At 46.6% G+C, this 21,455-nt stretch overlaps 1 protein-coding gene across 1 annotated transcript; it reads right to left on the reverse strand.

Annotated features, from left to right (window-relative positions):
- Positions 1 to 2,876: 2,876 nt before the first annotated feature.
- LOC125638954 (disintegrin and metalloproteinase domain-containing protein 20-like) lies at positions 2,877 to 7,245 on the reverse strand. The gene has a single exon (XM_048855275.2). The coding sequence runs from the start codon at positions 6,972 to 6,974 to the stop codon at positions 4,707 to 4,709; it is 2,268 nt and encodes a 755-aa protein (XP_048711232.2). The 5' UTR covers positions 6,975 to 7,245; the 3' UTR covers positions 2,877 to 4,706.
- Positions 7,246 to 21,455: the final 14,210 nt, after the last annotated feature.

Below are 21,455 nucleotides of genomic sequence, written 5' to 3' on the forward strand. Positions count from 1 at the left end.
ATATAGTTAAGTAAATTCATCCTTAATGTGTTACAATTAAGTGCTCCCCTCAGAATGTTGCTTGAAGACAGTATGAAATGGCACTGGGGATGAGTGGCAAGAGATAAACTTTTGAGAATCAGAAATAGTTGTCACAGAAGCACCTATACTTAAATATTTTGAAAATGAATATGGACTCCAAGATCTCAGTCTATGCAAGTTTCCATGGTTGGGGGTCATCTCTTTGCAGGATAATTGGCAAGTGGCTCCTGTTAAACTTGGTCCCAGGATATCAGATTTTACAATTACATTTTTATGTACAGAAAAGCTCTTTTGGATACCTCATCAAGCTTTCTAAACTATATTTGTTATATTTTTCCCCTCTCTCTGAAGGCTGTATAGTTGTACTAATGAGGTTAACACAGTCTGACTTTACAGGTGGAGAGACAGAATTAAAAAATCAGATACAATCAAAAAATACAATGAAAAAAATCTCTAAATTGCTTCTAAAATAGTTTTTCTTGTACAAAATATGTGGCATGTGGAGAGTAGGTGACCATGTGGTCTGCTATGAAGGTGTTAGCAGCACTTGAGACGATCTGTGTAACTCACTCAATTTTATCACCTGTGTGCATTGCAACCATCCTAAACTCATGACCATTAAACATTTAAACCAGAGTATACCATTTATATCCCCCTATTTTAGACAAGAGCGTTTTTGGGTTTCTGTCCAAAATTGCAGAAATAATGTAGAGACTGGAATCTTCTCTTTTCCCCCTCACTCCTGGCCAGCTCCAATGAGAGAGGGGACAATAAGGAAATGAGCAAAAGAAAAAGTAAATAACACTTTTACTGTTTCATATTTTGTTTATGTACCATCTGCAGGGTTCTAATTAGAGCAATACTGGGGAGTTAATGGATGTAATGCTGAGGCCTGAAGGCTCTGTGACAGATTTGTTTGGGAAGCTATCATATGGAATGTTGAGGCATGAATGTTCCTTGAAGGCTGGGTAATTCAGGTCAAAGGAGAGATGCTAAAGAAGGAAGTAGGTGTAAAATTGCTCTTAGGCAGAGTAGCAGCACCTAGAGCCCTGTTTTCCTCTCCCAAGTTGATCTAATCAGTTGGATCTCCACTGACTCAGGGAGCCCAGAAGAGGAAATGGTCTGATGTATTGGATGAGTCAGCTCTCATCAGTATTCCTTTCAAAGGTTGCCCCGGAGAGTGCTTGCTTCAGAAGATCCAATCAATGTCACCAATTTCCCATTCCCAACCTCTATGTCAGGGGTAGCCAATCTGAGCCTGAGAAGGAGCCAGAATTTACCAATGTACATTGCCAAAGAGCCACAGTAATAAGTCAGCAGCCCCCCATCAGCTCCCGCCCTCCAGTGCTTCCTGCCTGCCAGCAGCCTCACCAGTCAGCGCCTCCTGCCTGCCACAATCAGCTGTTTTGCATGTGCAGGAGGCTCTGTGGGGGAGGGGGAGGAGCGAGGACATGGCAGGCTTGGGGGAAGGGGCAGTGGCCTTGGGGGAAGGGGTGGTGTGGGGGCAGGGCCTGGGGCAGAGCAGGGGGTTGAGCAGTGAGTTCCCCCCAGCACACTGGAAAGTTCACATCTGTAGCTCCAGCCCTGGAGTCAGTGCCTATGCAAGGAACTGCATATTACCCTCTGAAGAGCTGCATGTGGCTCCAGAGCCATAGGTTGGCCACCCCTGCTCTATGTGGTAGTTAGATCCACTTCCCTGTCACAGCAAGACAGAGTTTTTTCTGACTCACCTACATTTGCAACTTCTCTGCAACAGTCACAAGCTGGTAAATAAATACCTCATGAAAACTGAATTAATTCATACTTTAAATTATCTCAGGTCCAATAAAAAAGTTGAATTAAAAATTCTCCATGTGCAAATGTCTGCTGTTAGGATCACAGCTGGCTACCTTGGCCAGCTGATGTGCATATTTTAGGCCTCCCCATAGAGAAGAGACTATAAAGAAACTCCAGTGAAATAAACCACATGAGAAAATCCTCTGAAGCCTTTAACATGCAACAAATTCATATTGAGAGGCAGGATGGTCTCGTGGTAGGCCTAGGTTCAATTTCTAGTTCTGCCACTAATGCCACTTGTGACTGGACAAGTCACTTAATCTCTCTGTGCCTCAGTTCCCCATCTGCAAACTGGGTATGATGGTAATAATTCCTTTCTCCCAGCTTGTCTGCCTTGCTTATTCAGCTGATAAGCTCTTTGCAGCAGGGACCGTCTCTTCCTATGTGTATGTGCAATACTTAGTACAACAGGCCCTGATATTGGTTGGGATTATTTTAGTGTTCACAAAACCAAAAGGGGATTGTAGGAACAGCAGAAATATGCAGGGTTACTACTGCCTTGCTCTAGCGAGACAAAATGATTGTATTTGAGCTTTTCATGACAAAAGAGTGTCAATCCTAAGCAGTAAAATGTAGAGTAGGACCAACATTTTCCAAAAAGGCTGCCTAAATGTACACCCGATTGTGCATATTAAAGTACCGAAATAAGCGGCCTGATTTTCAGAAGTGCCTAGTACCCAGCTTCCATTGGTTCTTATGACACTTGGTATTCTGCACTTTCAAAAAACAGGCCATTTATTTAGGTGCCTAAATGCTGACTTAAGGGACCTAATATTAGGCAGCCATTTTTTAAAATAAATGTTAGCCTAGATTCAATTATAGTAGAGCAGGAAAGTGAAACTACAGAATTTGGTGTTGAGACTGGGCAGAAATTATGCTTACACCTTCATATCATAAAAAACATAGTGGTAGCGTGATGCCTCTGAGGAGCCTCCAGAAACATCCAGCTACTTGTAACTGAGGTGGAAACAGAAGCCCTGGTATTGTCAAGAACACAAACCATAAAATGATGGCATAGCTTGCTGCACGCAATTTTTATTAAATATCAGATAGGTTAGTTGGGCTCACATGTATAACTGCTGTCTTAGCCTTTGTGTTCCACGAAACCCCAGGTGCATTCCCCACGATGGGGATACGAGTAATGTGCTCTGTAGGCCTGATCCATTCAAGTTAATTGAAAGACCTTAATGGGTTGTGACTCTAAGCACAAAATATTGAGGAGTAAGGAGAAGGGAACCAAGGAAACCAGAAATGCAGACCTACTTGTCCTGTCTGCTTCACATTTCAAGTCTAGCTTTAAACAAAGTATTCTGGGCTAAATTATGCCCTCATTTACACCTCTATAACTATATTGACATCAGTGGAGTTGCATAGTGTAATTGAGGGCACTATTTAGCTCACTCTGAGGATAGCTCAAGTGTATAGAAATGTCTAGGGGTTAGAGCACACAACTGGGTCTCAGGAGTATAGGTTTCTACTATGATGTTTGTAGTATTCTGTTAGCAAACAACAGCTGGGCATACTGCTACTGATACGTTTATTTATCCAAAAAACAAAATAAGAAATAAAGCTCTCCTCCAATACCTACAAACTGGGCACAGAGCCAGTCTTTGGAAAAAAGAGTTTGTATTACTGTTCCTCCCCCCAGCCCTCCCATGCCACACCCCATTTGTTATAACTACTTGCTGTATCTGGTCTTCAACATATATTGTTAGCGCTTTGTGGCAGGGATTTTTTCAAAATGGGCTCTAGACACTACTGTCATATAAAGAATACAGTAACAAATAAAAATAGGACCCCTGGGATGCTATTCCTAGTGGTACTACAGACTGCTTGTATAACTGGGGTAAATCACGGCCTCTATGCTTCAGTTTAACTATTTGTAAAATGCAGATTACAATACTTTCATTACCCCACCACAGTGCTGAGGATACATTATGTAGTAAAGGGGCCCCTGTAGATACTTAGGTAGATAGAATTCTGTTAAATTCAGTGAGAGTTCTACGTGTGGCGAGTTTAGGGGGATCAGGCCCCACTATTATAAGACCCTATGGGGTAAATGACCTTGAGCCAAATTCTGCTCTCATTTATACTTTTGCATGCTCATTAAGAGTTACTCCCATTGAAAATAAGGCACCAAGAGCTTCTGACCCAGACACACACAAAAGGTAATGGAACATTCCCAAAAAAGGATATTTTTGTGAAATGTCAAGCTTGATGTCAACTAAGCTACTGATCAGTTTCCAAACATTCAGAAGTTTATCAGCTGTGAACGTGGAAGTTATGTCTCTCCCATCCCATGAAGTGTAAAACTTCCTGTTGCAGAATGCTGGCTACCCAACTCTTCAAAGAACACGCTTCTGGTCAGTCATGATCTTCCTCCTTCTCCGCATCTGCTCCTGGTTAGGATTTATGGTCCCTTCTTCTCTCCCTACACACGTGCATCTGAGTGGAAGGCCTGCTTCCCACCCATATCTGAGTGAGTCACTTCAGTGAATGAATGTAAAATGGCAAGAATTTTTCCTTTGATCTTTTGTTGCATGTGGTAGTGTTCAAAATATTTCCTCCTCTTAAAGCGTAACTTTGCACAAATTACTTTACCACAGCTATGTCTGTTTACCTATCAGTAAAATAGGGATACTTTCGTACCTCACAAGGCATTGTGAGAGTTTGTTTGTAGAGCATGGAGATGAAAGGGGCTATATAGATACTCCTAGTATTTTCCTAACTCCCTGAGCTTAGGCAGAGACCAAGTCCTTCAAGACACAATTTTAAAAGGCTGTATCAATGCTTACAGACTGAATTTATTCTTAAAAGAGGTAAATATATTGTTTATACATTATTTAACATTACAAAAAATCCCATGCATTCTCCGTGGACTCTACCACAGGTTTTGACACAGTAGCAGTTGTCTCATGTGAGCTACTGGGGATTCCCTTTCCCCCACTGGAAGCATCTGCTTGCTGTGTTGGGCGGAATCTGGCCACTGATCTTCTAAGCCATCGCATTAGTACAGCTTTATAATATACACAAAGCCCAATCCCAACAGCAGCAGTAACAGCAAGGAATATTGGTATTCCGATAGCACTGCCCCAGAAGGCCTTCCTAGGTGGTGGTCCACTGTCAATGCTCCCTCCATATCCTTTATGTTGACAGTCTGGAGGTGCCCAGCCATAATTACAATGACAGTTTTTATGACTGTTGCATATTCCTCTTTTATGGCACTTTGTTATATTACAGTCATAATTCAGGAGTGACACAGTGACACAACTTGTGTTAACACAAATCTTGTCAGGACCACAAGATGTGCCATCTCTCACTGCTCCAATATCAGCTATATCCATCCCATGATGATAGTCTGTACCCCAGCACCAGTTATTATCAACTGGAGTTTGAAGTACGGTACTATGGTTCTCCAAAGATGGTACACTTTTCATATTTTCACATTGGACCCTACCACATAAGATATCTTCTCCTTGACATTTCTTATATTTAGTAGTATCACTCTTAAGACCACAGTTGCCAAAACGGTCACCTTGAGTATTCAATTTTCTGAAACAAACTAATGGAGCAACCTTTGCTTTTTTACCAAAAATCATTTTGCACTGTTGATCATGGCTAGAGCAGTTTCCATGATAGCAGTAGGCATCATCCTTGCAAGGGGCTCCATCTTGCACATATAAATCCTTCTGGCACCACTGTGAAGTCCCATTGCAATATTCAGGAAGGTCACACTCAGTAGTACTTTTTCTACACAGTGTTCCTGCTGGAAGTATCTGACAGTCTTCACAGCATTCTCCAAAAGCACAAGCTGCACCTGCACTCAATGTACAATCGGGTTGGCAACAAGGATCCTCTTCACAATTAAATTTTGAGCCACAGTCACACTGCTCTTCACTTTCCACCACCTTGTTGCCACAGTATTTGCGTGTATAAACTTTCCCCGGTGCTGGAGGATCAAGCAGACATTGTGCACCGCCAGTCATGAAATTGAAATAGTTGTTATAACTGCAGTTACTGAACAGATCAGTGACGCTGTGGGTCGCAGCCATAATGCAGGCCTTGCGTTTACATTTACAATAACGATCATCATGTATCATGCCGAGGTTATGGCCCAACTCATGAGTAAAAACAATGGAAAAAGAATACAATCCAAGAGCCCTGAAAGAAAGAACGGCTGACGCCCAATGATGAGAACACACAGTTCCTATATATGCTAACCCAAGGGTTATTCCATACCCTTGATATGTGAGTAAGTGAGCTACATCATGGCGCAGCCGGTCATACAGGTCCACTCTTCTCCAGTTGTTAAAACTGTCAAGCATCACACCTACACTACTATTAATTGGGATACGGTTGTTTTGTGTCCAGATCTCCAGCCCCACAAGGAACAAGCGCACGCCCATCGGATCATACATGGTGTCTCCTATATTGATTATGTCCAGCATTTGCTGCAGGATTTTGGTTTCGTTGCTGCCTGACTTGACGAATCGTTCATTCTCCACCACGAAGACGAGTTCCACGTAGCGGGTATGCGTCCACCAGTCGCCCTGGGACACTTCCTTGGCCAACAGGCCCCTTAGGCCAGGGATCAAGGCTGCCTGGCGCTGCAGCTCCTGGTCGGTTAAGGCGCACCGCAGGCCGGTGGCCCCCTCCTCCACCCGGTGCAACACGTGCTGGAAGGTGGCGGAGTCCGGCACCGGCTCGATTTCGTAACTGGCCTGCGCCGTGCGCAGCAGGCCGCGGAGCCCGCCCGAGCAGGTGCTGAGGGCGGCCAGGGAGGCGGGGCTGCCCTGCACGTAGCCGCGGTAAAAGCAGTCGCGGCGCAGGAAGGGCTGGTCCCGCTGGAGGGCCCCGCCCGGCCGGTAGGTGAAGAGGGTGAAGTGCTCGGGCACGAAGAGCCGTTTCTGCCTCAGGTGCACGACGCGGCCCCGCCCCTCCACCTCCAGCAGGTAGGAGACCTCCCGCGGCTCCTGCCCGGCGCGGGGCGCCAGCAGCCGCGGCACGATCACTGCGTAGGAGGCGTTGCCACGGCCGCCGGGTGGGGTCGAGCCGACCGCGCCACCCACCAGGCTCCCCAAGCCCAGCAGCACCAGCCAGGGGCCGCCCGCCCCCATCGCACCGTTGGGCGGCTGTGGCCCCGCCTCGTCAGGGAAGCGGCTGCGGGGCCGGGCCACGCCCCCTGCGCGCGCGCCCCATTGTGAGGGTGAGAACCAGGAGGGCGTCGTTTGAAGCCGGGGCAAGAGCGCCGGGGGCCGCGGAGCGTGGCGAGGGCAAAGCACGGGCGGGTGGGGCTAGGCACGCCCCTGCCCCCACCCCGTTGTCATGGAGCTAGGGTCTGGCCTCGCTTTCATCAACAGCCCCTGCTAGCAACAAGCCTCAAAGCCGGCTTCGCCTCCCTTGTCTCTGCCCCTCAGCGTCGCTCGCACCCCCGCAGCCCGGGTAGAGACGCAAACGGCACTGGTGGGGCTGGAGCAATTTGCAGTTTGAAAAAGGTCCGTCCCCCCACCCCCAATAAAAATAGCCATTAAATAACAGCCGCCCATTCCAGCAAGCACGGGCGGGCTAGGCCGGCCCGCCAGCTCAGTCCTGGGCTTGAGGCTGCTCTTGACAGCACACGACACCCCCAGGCGACAGAAAAAAGATGATCCTGAGAAACCTAGCAGCGGGGCTGGAACAGTTTGTATAGCGGGGTTGCTGAGAGCCTGAACCAAACTGTAAACCCTCTATATGATGATCTCTGCTTCAAGCCAGCACCTATAAAACCTAGTGGACTAAATTAATGCCTCCTGTAACTCCAGTATGGTCAATTGTTTTAAACCAGGCATTAACTGGACACTAGGGCTGCACCATATACATACGGATGCTTCAGCAATGCACCAACATCTTCATACATGGATGTATCCATGGGCAGCCGGTGACCCAGCTGTTGGGGGAGGCTAGCTCCCGGCCCCTCCCCTTGTGCCCATCTGCCCCCCCTTCTGTCTTCCCCCACAGGAGCCCAGAGCTCCCCCACCGTGGTCCCCAGCGCGCCAGGTGGCCACAGGGTGAGGCCCCAGTGCCAGTGCTCCGGGCGGTGCGGCCAGGCCCAGTGCTCCGGGCAGCAGCTCTCCCAGCCCCCAGTGCTCTGGGCGGTCAGATGTCGTGCCCAGCCCCGGTGTGCCAGGCAGCAGTGCTCCTGGACCCCTGTGTTACAGGTGGTTGGGCAGCACAGCCAGCTCCGGGCAGCAGTGCTCCCAGCGGCATGGCCCCAGCACCAGCTGCCCTGACTCCTGCAGGCCTGCTAGCCCCAGCAAGCCTGGGCCAGCCAAGGCAGAGCAGCCAGTGCTCGGTAAACCTCAGGAGGGGGCCTGACCTGGGGGTGGAGTGTGGGCAGGGCTACGCTAGGCTGTTTGGGAAGGCACAGCCTATCCTTGCCTCTGATACCCGCCACCCATGCATGTATCCATATCTACACCTGATACTCCTTTGGACTAACTGTAGTGGTTGCTACTAATGAACCATACACACACACACGTGTGCGCGCTTGCTCTCTCTGATTTATTTGCAGTTTTGGAATTTCACATAACATTGTTGAAGGTGAGAGAACCCTCAAAAATCTACCTTTCAAGACCTTTTTTCTATAGAATTTCACATTTCATTGGCTCAGGGCACTGGAACCCTGGCAATCCTAAATGGCACCTGAACCAAAAGTCTGGTTATGATGGGGCGAGGTGAGGCACCAGGTCATTAACCAGCACCAGCCACTGCTCAGCCGGGGCTGCCTCCTACCTGCAGGCAGGCTCCTTGATACAATCCAGCAAGTGAAGAAGGGTAGGGTAGGGTGACCATATTTTCCCAAATGGAAAATGGGACAGCACAAGTGGCTGACCTGAAACCCCCTGCTCTCCCTGCCTCCTGCCCAGTCCAAGGACCCCCTACCGCCCGGAGGGCGGGCCCAAGGCCCTCCTGCCGCCTGCCCGCATGTGGGGCTGGCCTGAGCCCCCCTGCCACCCGCCCACATGCAGGACCAGCCCAAGGCACTCTCCCAAACCCTCCGTCACACGCAGGGGTGGCGTTGCCTGTCGCCCCCCCTCCCAGCATGTTTCTCGATGCCCCGCTAGGGGTCATACCCCACTTTTTTGGCAAAACTATGCATTTGTCCAGTTTGCTCTTGCCAACTGATGATCAGTTGGCAAGAGCAAAATAGGACAAATGCCCACTTTTGCCAAAAAAAAGTTGGGATGGCTGCAACAGGGTTTAAAAAAGGGACTGTCCCAGCCAAAACAGGACATATAGTCACCCTAGGGCAGGTGGAGAGGAGCCAGAGATGGAGACAAGTCCTTGGGAAGAAGAGGTGGAGAAGGAGGCGGGGCCTGGAGGGAAGAGGTGGAGCAGGGGTCAGGCCTTGCGGGGGAAGAGGTGGGACCTTGGGGGTCCAGTTACCAGCAATTAGAAAGGGGGGGAGAGGGGGCTGAGGTGGGCCTTAGCCCTTATCCTTGCCACAATGGGGTGGGGAAAGGATACGGACTGTGGGCTGCTCTTGGTGATCCTGGCACCCCCCTAGTGCAGGTGGAGGGTCCGGGGCTATCCACAGTGGCTTTGGTTCCCTTGGGGGGCTCCCACCACTGCCCAGCTCTGACTTCTGGCCTGGCCAGGGCCTCAGGGGGAGAGGAGGCGCAGGGGATGGACCCTCTCCACTTCTACTGAGGTTCCAGTACCTTAATTGATGTTCCACCACTACCCATTTTGTACATCAGAATTGAGAATTAGGTCAGATTATGTATTCTGGAGTAAATGTAATATAGGCCACAGTAGCTGTAATAGCAAAGTGCTATTATATAACCTCGACTGAAGGGCAATATCTCTAGTACTCTTTTTAAATGCATCCGTCTGCTAGGTTAGGCCTCGCATTAGGTTATCAAAGAGTCCCTTACTCCTGGGGGAATTCTGCATCAAAAAATTAAAAATTTTGCACACAATATTTTAAAATTCTGCAGTGTTCTGTATATTTTATTTGTCAAAATAATGCAATATAATTACTCTGGTTTCAGTTATTTTGGTAATTTATTTAAACTACAATACAATGAATGGAGAATGGGAGTGGGGAGCATTGGAGGAAATCCCCAAACCCTCTTGCCTAATAGTAATGTAGCTAGGTTTGACCCTTTATTTCTCGTTATTAGTCAACAAATATATGCAGCCATATGCTCAATGTTACATCATAGGCAACTGAAGAGCAAGTAAGGGCTGGGGAATCAAACTTACAGTTTATATTGGCTACTGACCATCTCCAGAAAGGTCATGGAGTACCTTTTCACAGGAATTTTTTTCAGTCCAAAAATTTAGACCAGTTCTAATCACTAGAGCCCCATAAGCATTTATTAGGCCATACTGTCCTTTATGCCACTCTGGCAATGTAAAGGAGCCTTAAAACTTTTATATCTGTTGTATACTCCTGGGGGAATTCAGAAAAACAATGGGAACAATTCACTAAGCAGACAAGCTGCTACATTCTGCTCTGAGGGGAACAGAGCTTGCCCCACACTTACCTCCTCAGAAACACCCCAAAGCCCTTCCCCTCCATACAAAGTGTGCCACAATAGCGAGTGAGAGGGACAGAATGTATCTCTTTCTCTCTCACACATGACTGCCCAGCACCTCCTCCCCGGTGATGATTTACATCATTAACAGCTGCTCTGGGGGCCCAAACAAACCAGTCAGCACTGCTGGGGATTGGCGCATGACTGCTCTTGTGCCTTTTCCTTTGCTTCCCCATCAGAAGTCATTTTTTTGTGGGGAAGCAAAGAAATCTGTGGGGTACATGAATTCTGCGTACGTGCCCTCAGGAGTAATCCCTGGTAAAGCCCTCTGCCAAATTGGTGGGATGCATCACCTGCAAATGTTACTGATTACTTTCTGACAGGTTTCAGAGGAACAGCCGTGTTAGTCTGTATTCGCAAAAAGAAAAGGAGTACTTGTGGCACCTTAGAGACTAACCAATTTATTTGAGCATGAGCTTTCGTGAGCTACAGCTCACTTCATCAGATGTATACCGTGGAAACTGCAGCAGACTTTATATACACACAGAGAATATGAAACAATACCTCCTCCCACCCCACTGTCCTGCTGGTAATAGCTTATCTAAAGTGATCATCAGGTGGGCCATTTCCAGCACAAATCCAGGTTTTCTCACCCTCCACCCCCCCACACAAATTCACTCTCCTGCTGGTGCTAGCCCATCCAAAGTGACAACTCTTTACATAATTAAGTCGGGCTATTTCCTGCATAGATCCAGGTTTTCTCACCTCCCCCCCACCCCCATACACACACAAACTCACTCTCCTGCTGGTAATAGCTCATCTAAACTGACCACTCTCCAAGTTTAAATCCAAGTTAAACCAGAACATCTGGGGGGGCGGGTAGGAAAAAACAAGAGGAAATAGGCTACCTTGCATAATGACTTAGCCACTCCCAGTCTCTATTTAAGCCTAAATTAATAGTATCCAATTTGCAAATGAATTCCAATTCAGCAGTTTCTCGCTGGAGTCTGGATTTGAAGTTTTTTTGTTTTAAGATAGCGACCTTCATGTCTGTGATTGCGTGACCAGAGAGATTGAAGTGTTCTCCGACTGGTTTATGAATGTTATAATTCTTGACATCTGATTTGTGTCCATTTATTCTTTTACGTAGAGACTGTCCAGTTTGACCAATGTACATGGCAGAGGGGCATTGCTGGCACATGATGGCATATATCACATTGGTGGATGTGCAGGTGAACGAGCCTCTGATAGTGTGGCTGATGTTATTAGGCCCTGTGATGGTGTCCCCTGAATAGATATGTGGGCACAATTGGCAACGGGCTTTGTTGCAAGGATAAGTTCCTGGGTTAGTGGTTCTGTTGTGTGGTATGTGGTTGTTGGTGAGTATTTGCTTCAGGTTGCGGGGCTGTCTGTAGGCAAGGACTGGCCTGTCTCCCAAGACTTGTGAGAGTGTTGGGTCATCCTTTAGGATAGGTTGTAGATCCTTAATAATGCGTTGGAGGGGTTTTAGTTGGGGGCTGAAGGTGACCGCTAGTGGCGTTCTGTTGTTTTCTTTGTTAGGCCTGTCCTGTAGTAGGTAACTTCTGGGAACTCTTCTGGCTCTATCAATCTGTTTCTTTACTTCTGCAGGTGGGTATTGTAGTTGTAAGAAAGCTTGACAGAGATCTTGTAGGTGTTTGTCTCTGTCTGAGGGGTTGGAGCAAATGCGGTTGTATCGCAGAGCTTGGCTGTAGACGATGGATCGTGTGGTGTGGTCAGGGTGAAAGCTGGAGGCATGCAGGTAGGAATAGCGGTCAGTAGGTTTCCGGTATAGGGTGGTGTTTATGTGGCCATTGTTTATTAGCACTGTAGTGTCCAGGAAGTGGATCTCTTGTGTGGACTGGACCAGGCTGAGGTTGGTGGTGGGATGGAAATTGTTGAAATCATAGTGGAATTCCTCAAGGGCTTCTTTTCCATGGGTCCAGATGATGAAGATGTCATCAATATAGCGCAAGTAGAGTAGGGGCTTTAGGGGACGAGAGCTGAGGAAGCGTTGTTCTAAATCAGCCATAAAAATGTTGGCATACTGTGGGGCCATGCGGGTACCATGTGCGGGTACCAGTGGGGTGGGAGGAGGTATTGTTTCATATTCTCTGTGTGTATATAAAGTCTGCTGCAGTTTCCACGGTATACATCTGATGAAGTGAGCTGTAGCTCACGAAAGCTCATGCTCAAATAAATTGGTTAGTCTCTAAGGTGCCACAAGTACTCCTTTTCTTTTTGTGATTACTTTCTGCCTCACTTTGATATATAAGTCTACATATAACTCAAGAGAAGATTAGTTCAGCTGTTGAACTCATAGCTATTAAATTGTTGGTACTGATCCATTTGTAGGTGAATAATAGTTCATGATGTTATTGTGCTGAGCATTTACTGTAGATCAAGGTCATATCAAAGAGATTACATAATTGTGTTTAGATTACAGACTCATAGACTTTAAGATTAGAAAGGACCTAGTCTGACCTCCTACACATTGCAGGCCACAGAACCTCACCCATCCACTCCTGAAATAGACCCCTTACCTCTGGCTGAGTTACTGAAGTCCTCAAATCATGATTTAAAGATTTAAAGTTACAGAGAATTTAAAAAAAAGAACACATTTCCCCTTTAAGACACATCTGTCAGCCACATCATGATAAGCTCAGTAAATAGATTGGAGCAGCAGTTTTACTGTGAAGTCTATTTATAAATGTTTCCATAGGCAGCAAAATAATTTCACCCTTACCCTATCTTGATGCCATAGCATATCAGGAAAAGGTGGTCTTATTTGGGGATCTTGAAGGAAGCCATGGGTGTAGAATATGCTTCTTAGGAAATCTATATATATGAGAAGAACAGAGTCAATATCACATCAAAGATCTTGTTCAGACACCAACTGTCTATTTAGGGAAGGCTCACTTTTTTATTTTAATACCAAAACTGATTATATTTTCATCTGTCCTCCCAAAACTATCCATCCACTTGTATTTCAGTTTTGGGGGGCAGGAGGTAAACCTTTTCTGTTTTCCCTTCAAATACTGGAAACCTTCATCAGTTTCATTTAATGGGGACACTGCATGCATGGAAATAGGGTTAACAACTGTTTTTGTAGATCTGGCTTTCCAGTAGTGATCAATGTGAGAAGCAGACACACAAATGTTACCCTTCCTGGGATTGAGTTTGTTTGGGGGAAGAGAGAGGGGGAGCTTACACCTGGTTTTAAGCAACCTGCTTTGATAGTGAACAGGCTGTGGAGGCAGTGGGCGCCTAAGTTTCCTTGCCTAGAAGGGAAGGTTGCTAAGATATGTTGTATGTGAGTGTGATGAAGAGGAAATAGCGGCTCCTAGAGGATTCCTAGAAGTGTTGGGAAAAAGAAAAATATGCAGCCTCCATTATCTATTTTTATTTCAGCTGCACCTCAGAATCCATTAGCCTTATCACAGTAGTGTCTGTAAAGAGGATTCCCCCCATTTTATGATATATTCAGTAAGACACACTGATGCTCAGACTCTCAGTTAATACACTAACCTTCAATTTCATATTGCTTAGCCACCAAAATAACTATTATGTGAAGAAAGATTTGGAAAGCCAATCTTAAATCTGAATTGTCATTATCTAAGAGCACAGTGGACACAAACAGGGATCATAGATTCCACTATATAGCTCTCTCATCTTTCATGCAAAACATACATGGTGACTCACAACACAAATTCTGGAGCTACTTGCTCATTTCTCTAACACTTTGTGACATTAGAAATATTGAATGCAGGCTCAAGGATCTTACATTCTGGTACTTAAACACAGTGATGAGCTGCCAAAATCTTAACAATGGGTTCCCTCCTCATGCCACGAGGGGGTCATTGCCTGCCCCCTGGGACTCCTGCCCCATCCAACCCCCTGGGTTCCTTGATGCCCCCCCAGGACCCCTGCCCCATCCACTCCCCTCCCCGTCCCCTGATTGCCCCCAGAACTGGGCAGGAGGGTCTCGTGGGCCACTGTAGTGGGTGCTCACCCCACCCCTAAGAGCCAGAGGCACCTGCCGGGGGGCGAGGTGGGGAGTCCTGGAGATGCTTACCTGGGGCAGCTCCCAGGAAGCATCTGGCAGGTCCCTCTGGCTCCTAGGGGCAGGGGAGTGTAGCTAAGGGGCAGGGAGAGTGGCCGCTCCCCCACTGATCACATCAAAAGTGGCACCTTAGGCGCTGACTCCCTGGGTGCTCTGGGGCTGGAGCACCCATGGGGGAAATTTGGTGGGTGCAGAGCATCCACCAGCAGCTCCCCACCCAGCCCCAGCTCACCTCACCTCTGCTCCGCCTCCTCCCCTGAACACACTGCCCCGCTCTACTTCTCCGCCTCCTCCCCCGGCTTCCCGCAAATCAGCTGTTCGGCGGGAAGCCTGGGAGGGCTGAGAAGCAGGTGGTGGCTTCCTGCTCAGGCCGAGGGTGGCAGAAGTGAGCTGGGGCAAGGAGCGATTCCTCTGCGCGCCCCCAACCCTTGGTTACCTGCTGCAGCGTGGGCGGCCCTCCTCACACCCCCCTGCCCCAGCTCACCTCCGCCTCCCTGGGCCTGAGTGGGAAGCCGTGGCCTGCTTCTCAGCCTGCCCCAGCTTCCCCTGGGAACAGCTGATTCGCAGGAAGCCTGGGGGGGCGGAGAAACAGAGTGGAGCGGCACATTCAAGGGAGGAGGCGGAGGTGAGCTGGGGCGGGGCATGGGGCAGGGAGCTGCCAGTGGGTGCTCTGCATCCACCAAATTTTCCCCTTCGGTGCTCCAGGGCTGTGTTGAACCTGTTGTCCCTCGCGGAACAACCAGTTCTAAAAGGGCTTCTAAATTTAACAACCAGCTCCAGCTCACCACTGCTTAAACACCACACTGATAGGTACGTTTAAATACCATATAAAGATAAACTTTAGAATCTCACACTAAAAATATCATTACTGACAAAAGAATAGAGACAATTCTACATAGTTATTTGAAAGTACATTACTTGGAGTTTAACTGCACTATCTGATCTAATGTCACTTGAGAAACCTATGGAAAGCGAATTTGGTTGGTAAAATAATTTTGGGGGATCACTTGAATGAGAGTAATAGGGTTTGAAAACATTTCATTAGAATCTTGACAAGTAAACCTGGCTTCTGGAAGTCATTGGCTAAGAAATTAAAGCGCTCACTGGTGGAAATGGAAGCTCTCTTCTGCTTTAATATAAAGTACACTTTTGTTTTACAGACTGAACGTTCTTAAAAAGGGACCATTTTCACAAAATGGACATGTAATCTAACTCCCAGTATTACCAGGCTTGTAAATTAAAATCATTAATCGGCCCCGCAGGAGCTTAGATGCTGGCACTGTAAATTAGGCTGCCCACTCACTCCAGGCATGAACTTGGATGGGTCACCGAAGGGATACTCCAGGGCAAATGAAAAGGGTTGGAAATACAATTACTGTATTAGTACTCCCCCATGTCACATTTTTCAAAGTGGCTACATACATCCCACTCCTACCCAGAAGTAAAGAAACAGAATGGCAGCCAAGCATGGCTAGGAAAAAGAAAATACAAGATAAAAGCAGCTGTAATGACACTCAGTTTTAATTTAGGGCTCCACCCTGTGCTTTGTTTCTTGGGTAAATGGGACTACAAATACTGTTACGGGAGAACATGTCACCCAGGTAGCAAGTGCCTTTAGTTATTAAACTGTGACATAGGAATTACTATACTGGATTGGACCAGATTTCCTTCTAGTCTGGTATCCTTTTGAAAGTGGCCAGTACCAGTTACTTCAGAGGAAGTTATACGAACCCCATGGTAGGCAAATGTGGGGTAGTCTGCCTGCCTCCCCCCCACTTTTAGGTTTCTGCCAGATCTCTACATTAGAGATCGTGTTAAACCCTGCAGTATGAGGTTAAATAATTCATTTTGAATGTGACTGCTTTTATTGTCACTTTGTTCTTGTGTTATAAGACTGAGAACAGAAGCTTCTGATTTATCTTCTCTATTCCAGTCATTATTTTATATACTTTTGTCAAGTCCCTTCTTATTCATCTGCTTTCTAAGGTAAACAATCCTGGTGTTTTTAATGTCACTTCCCATAAGAGTTTTTCCAGGCCCCTAATAATTTTTATTTCTCTTCTTTGAGCTCCCTCTACTTCCTTTTTCAGAGGGTGACCAGTACTGCACATGCTATTCCAGATGAGGCACATAATTTATATGATGGCATTATGATTTTTCAGTACTGTTCTCTATCCCATTTCTTATGGAGCTGAACATCCTTTTTGACTGCAGCTGTACATTAGGCTGTCTACAGTGATCCCCAGCTTCCTTTTCTCAGTTTATAGTTAATTTAGATCCTTGCTGTGTGTATGAGTTAGTTCCCGCCCTCTAATGTGCTTTATTTGTATTTATCAACACTGAATTTCATTTCCCAGTATGTTGCCCATACACCTAGCTTGATTATGTTTCTCTGAAGTTCCTCATAGTCCTCTCTGGTCCTAACAAATAAGCTTGTGTCATCTGCAGAGTTTGGTACTTCACTGCTTACCTCTCTTCCAGATCATTAATCAATGATACATAGTAGGTAATCTTGAGGTAACCTTTAGCCATGATGAAAACTGACCCACTCTTGCCTGTTAATTTTGTTTTCATTAAGAGGGCTGTTTTTCCACTGGAGATCAAGCAAGCCCACAGTAGCTTAACAGCTATACCAGCCCTCATCCTAACTTACTTATATTGCAGCAGGCAAACAGGGCAGTCATTCATAGGACAATTCCCCAGTATTACAGGATGGCTTTTACTGGACCATATGTTACAGTACAGCTTTCAAGCCAAACCATAACCTCACAATCTTTGGGTCCTGGCAATGAATATAAAAGCCTTAAAAATTTACTGTAATTTGTTTAACATTGATACAAATATTTGTATGTAAATACAAAGATTTACATTATATGATGGGATGCAAAAGCTGCCAAAAGCAATCTGTCTATAGTAGAACCAAACCAAATAGATAAATAAGAGGAATGTGATAAATCTAGATAGAAGATAGAATATACATTTATTTATACCACACAGAGGGAGGAAAAATCAAACGCCATTAATATTCACAATCTACATCCCAAACCATGATATAAAATGAACTGTATTCTGAGTTCGTGGTTGTCAGTAAGCTCCACCCATACTAATTATATAGTTTCCATAGTAAGTAATGTATTTTGAAGTGGGAAAATGGGAAAGGAAGATGGGAGTAGGACAAAAATATAAAGTGTAAATAGAATACAGAAGGGCTTACTGTGCTGTTTAGACTTTATTGCCAGAAGCCATAATACAGTCTAGCCAAACTTGTGACCCTACCATGCCATCATCTGTTCTACATATAAAGTGCCTCCCTCTTGTGTATTTCAAATTTGTTCCCATCGTTTTAATTAAATGATGGATTATCTTGGTACATAATCACAGCTAGCTTGCCCAGCTCACGGTAGTATTTATGATTTGCTTCTGTGAGGTGTTGACTATTGATTTCCCACTGGTTTCAGAGAGGAGTTGAAGATGCTCAGCACTTCTCAGCAGGATGCAGGCTTTAAGTCTGTAACAACTTTTAGTGGTCTTCTCCAGGACCTTCGTTGGATTATTTCTCTTTCTAAATTTTGGCTCCTTTATTATAGGCAAGGTTAGTAACACTGCTTAAGGTTGTCTGGCACTTCCCATTACAAAACCCTGTTTCCAGCTGCTTATAATTGTGCCAAACTTTAACTGTTTGAGCTGTAATTTTGGAAAATTTCAGCCCACAATTCATTTCTTTCCAATACGGTTAGAGAAAAATAGATTTTGCCTACATTGAAAAAATCTGGCAACCTTTTTCAAAATAGCTGTAGTGTCCCCTTGCTTTGAAATATGGATATGAAATTTGGTAGGGAGGGGACCTTTGTCAGGGCTAAGCCTTTTGCCACCCCCATGAAAATTTGCAAAGCTATAAACTCTTGAAAAAATCACAGTTCACACATGCTCATTAGAGACTTCCTAGAGCTACTCAGCTAGATTCCCCAAATATTGTCTGTACCAAGTATGCTCTAGCCCAGGACTGCTGGGAGATCAGCAGGATTTTTACTGCCACTGCTGCTGTGGGCTAGGCTAGCCAGGTCTGGGCACTGAAACTTGAAAACAGGGCAACTCTCTCCTGTGCTTTCATTGTTCCTCATGCTGACACCAGGGAGGAAACTGCCTGACTCAAATGCAGAGGACAAGAGCTAGATCTGGGCAGGGGAAGTGGATTTGGACAAGCAGTTTTAGTGGGGAGTGGGAAATGGGAAACTGGGAGTTGAACGGGAGGGAGGCTGGGAACAGGAATCAGTGGGGTAAGGGAAGGAGAGAGATCTGACAAGGAGTCAGGGTGAGGGAAGAGACCTGGAACTGGGATGAGAAGCCTGATGATAGGAGTTTGGGGCTGGGATGAACTGGCGGGGATCCATGCAGTGGATCTAACAGTTCTTACCCTGCCGATGAACTGGTGGGGGGGGGTGTCAGTATGAATCCACATGATCACATTTTGGAGTGTTCAGTTTATCTTTAAAAACACTTAGTTACAAAAATATCCCAAACCCTATGTTAAAAGAGCATTAAGTTTGCAAAGTCAAGCACTCAAAACTTAGGAGATGCCAGAATTTAGATTGCTTGTGCGACCCTCATTCAGTCACCCATGTGCACACAGTATTCCACGATTACATTTTTTTTTCCCACAGGACCCTGGACTCTGTGCACAGAATGTAGTAACTTGGGGGATGGATCAGGTTTGTGTAGAGAAGGAGTCTTTCTCTAAGAGCCCTGTTCACCTGTTGCAGAAGCTGGAAGACACGTAGTGAATAGACAGAAGATTGCATCAAAGTGGAATAAATTCTACTGTGACTTCTAAGCATCCCACTATCCAAAGTAAATCTTCCAGTACATGAAAAAGAACCACAAATCCTTCTGTTGTTGAATTAGGTTAACTGCATTCACTTCTTTAGGTATGTCAACCCATTTAACAAAAGTCTCCAAACTATGTTTCCAATACACTAAGGAATAACAAACCTTTCTCTCCTCTTTAGCATTAGTTCTATCATTTTAATTAGAAGCTCATGCTAGTTTGAAGTATCCATATGTTAAAGAAAAAAGATTGTTAGGAAGTGTAACAGTCTAAACTCAACCCAGGTTGAATGGAGTTAAGATAGCAATGAATTTTTCCCAACTACCACTACATCAACATGCCAATTTTATATCTATAGATATATCAACAATGCAACTATATTTCCCTATATATCCTAACACAGAGGTGGGCAAAGTACGGCCCACGGGACCGTCCTGCCCCTCCCCTGCTGTCCCCCCTTCCCCCCAGCCTCAGCACAATGCACTGCCAACGCTCTGGCCTGCCGCTCCTGCCGGGCAGGGCAGTGGCATGGCTGCGAGCTCCTGCTGCTCTGAGCAGCGAGGTGGTGGTGGGGGGTTGGGTAAGGGGTAGGGAGTCCCAGGGGGGCAGTCAGGGGACAGGGAGCAGGGGACAGTTGGATGGGGCGGAGGTTCGGGGCGGGGGGCAGTCAGGGGATGGCTGGATAGGAGGTGGGAGTCCTGGGGGGCCTGTCAGGGGGTGGGGCTGTGGATAGGGGTCGGGGCAGTCAGGGGACAGTGAGGTTGGATAGGGGGTGGGGTCCTGGGGGGTGGTCAAGGGACAAGAAGCTGGTTGGATGAGTCAGTGGTTCTGAGGGGGGCAGTCAGGGGGCAGGAAGTGGGAGGGGGTGGGGTCCAGGCTGTTTGGGGAGGCACAGCCTTCCCTACCTGGCCCTCCATAAAGTTTCACAACCCAAATTTGGCCCTCAGGCCAAAAAGTTTGCCCACCCCATCCTAACATATTGAATATTAAAACCTTAGATTAACCAGACAAAATCATATAGGTCAAGACAGTGTCATATGATCCTAAATATTTTCCATTATTTCACTGCTACCCAATCAAAACTGATCATCAGTTACTGACAGCGTCCCATGCCTCTGATAGTCTAGAGCTGAGAGAGAGTGTGTCAGGGTTCCCTCCCTACTCTGAATTCTAGGGTACAGATGTGGGGACCCACATGAAAGACCCCCTAAGCTTATTTCTACCAGCTTAGGGTAAAACTTACCCCAGGCACAAACTCTTTGCCCTTGGAGGGTACGCTGCCATCACCAAATGATTTAACAAAGAATCAGGGAAAGGACCACATGGAGTTCCTATTCCCCCAAAATATCCCCCCCAAGCCAGTGGCGTAGCTAGGGGGGGAGCGGGGGAGCAGCCACTCCCCCACTGAGCACAAGTGGCGCCTTGTCAATGTCTTGGCGCCTTTTAAATTTTCCCCTGCAGCAGCACTTTTATTCACCCGGCGGCGCTCCGGGTCTTCGGCGGCACCTTGGCGGTGGGACCTTCACTCGCTCCGGGTCTTTGGCGGCACCTCCAGTGCGGAAGACACCCGGCGCGAGTGAGAGCCTGCTGCTGGAGAGCCGCTGGGTGAGTAAAAGCGCCACAGCGGGTGGTGCCTTTTTTTTGGATCGCTCCCCGTTCCCTCCACCTGGCTCCGCGGCTGCCCCAAGCCCTTACACCCCCTTTCCTGGGGAGGCTTGAGAATAATATCCTAACCAATTGGTTACAAAGTGATCACCGACCCAAACCCCTGGGTTTTAGGGCCATAGAGAAATCAGTCAGGCTCTTAAAAGAAACAGAACTTTATTAGAAAGAAAAACGGTAAAAGCAGCACCTCTGTAAAATTAGAAGGGAAGCTAATCTCACAGGGCAATCAGATTTAAAACACAGCGAATTTCCCTCTGGGCAAAAACTTTAAAGTTACAAAAAGAAAACCAGGAATGCACCTTCCTCTCAGCACAGAGAAAAATCAAGCCAAAACAGAAGTAAACTAACGCATTTCCTTGCTAGTACTTACTAATTCTAATGGAATTGGATTGCTTGCTTTCTTGATCTCTCTCCGGCAAGCACACAGAACAGACAGACAAAAATCTTTCCCCACCCAGATCTGAAAGTATCTTGTCCCCTTATTGGTCCTTTTGGTCAGCTGCCA

The sequence above is a fragment of the Caretta caretta genome, chromosome 6, assembly GCF_965140235.1.
Source record: "Caretta caretta isolate rCarCar2 chromosome 6, rCarCar1.hap1, whole genome shotgun sequence".
Classification (NCBI taxonomy): Eukaryota; Metazoa; Chordata; order Testudines; family Cheloniidae; genus Caretta; species Caretta caretta.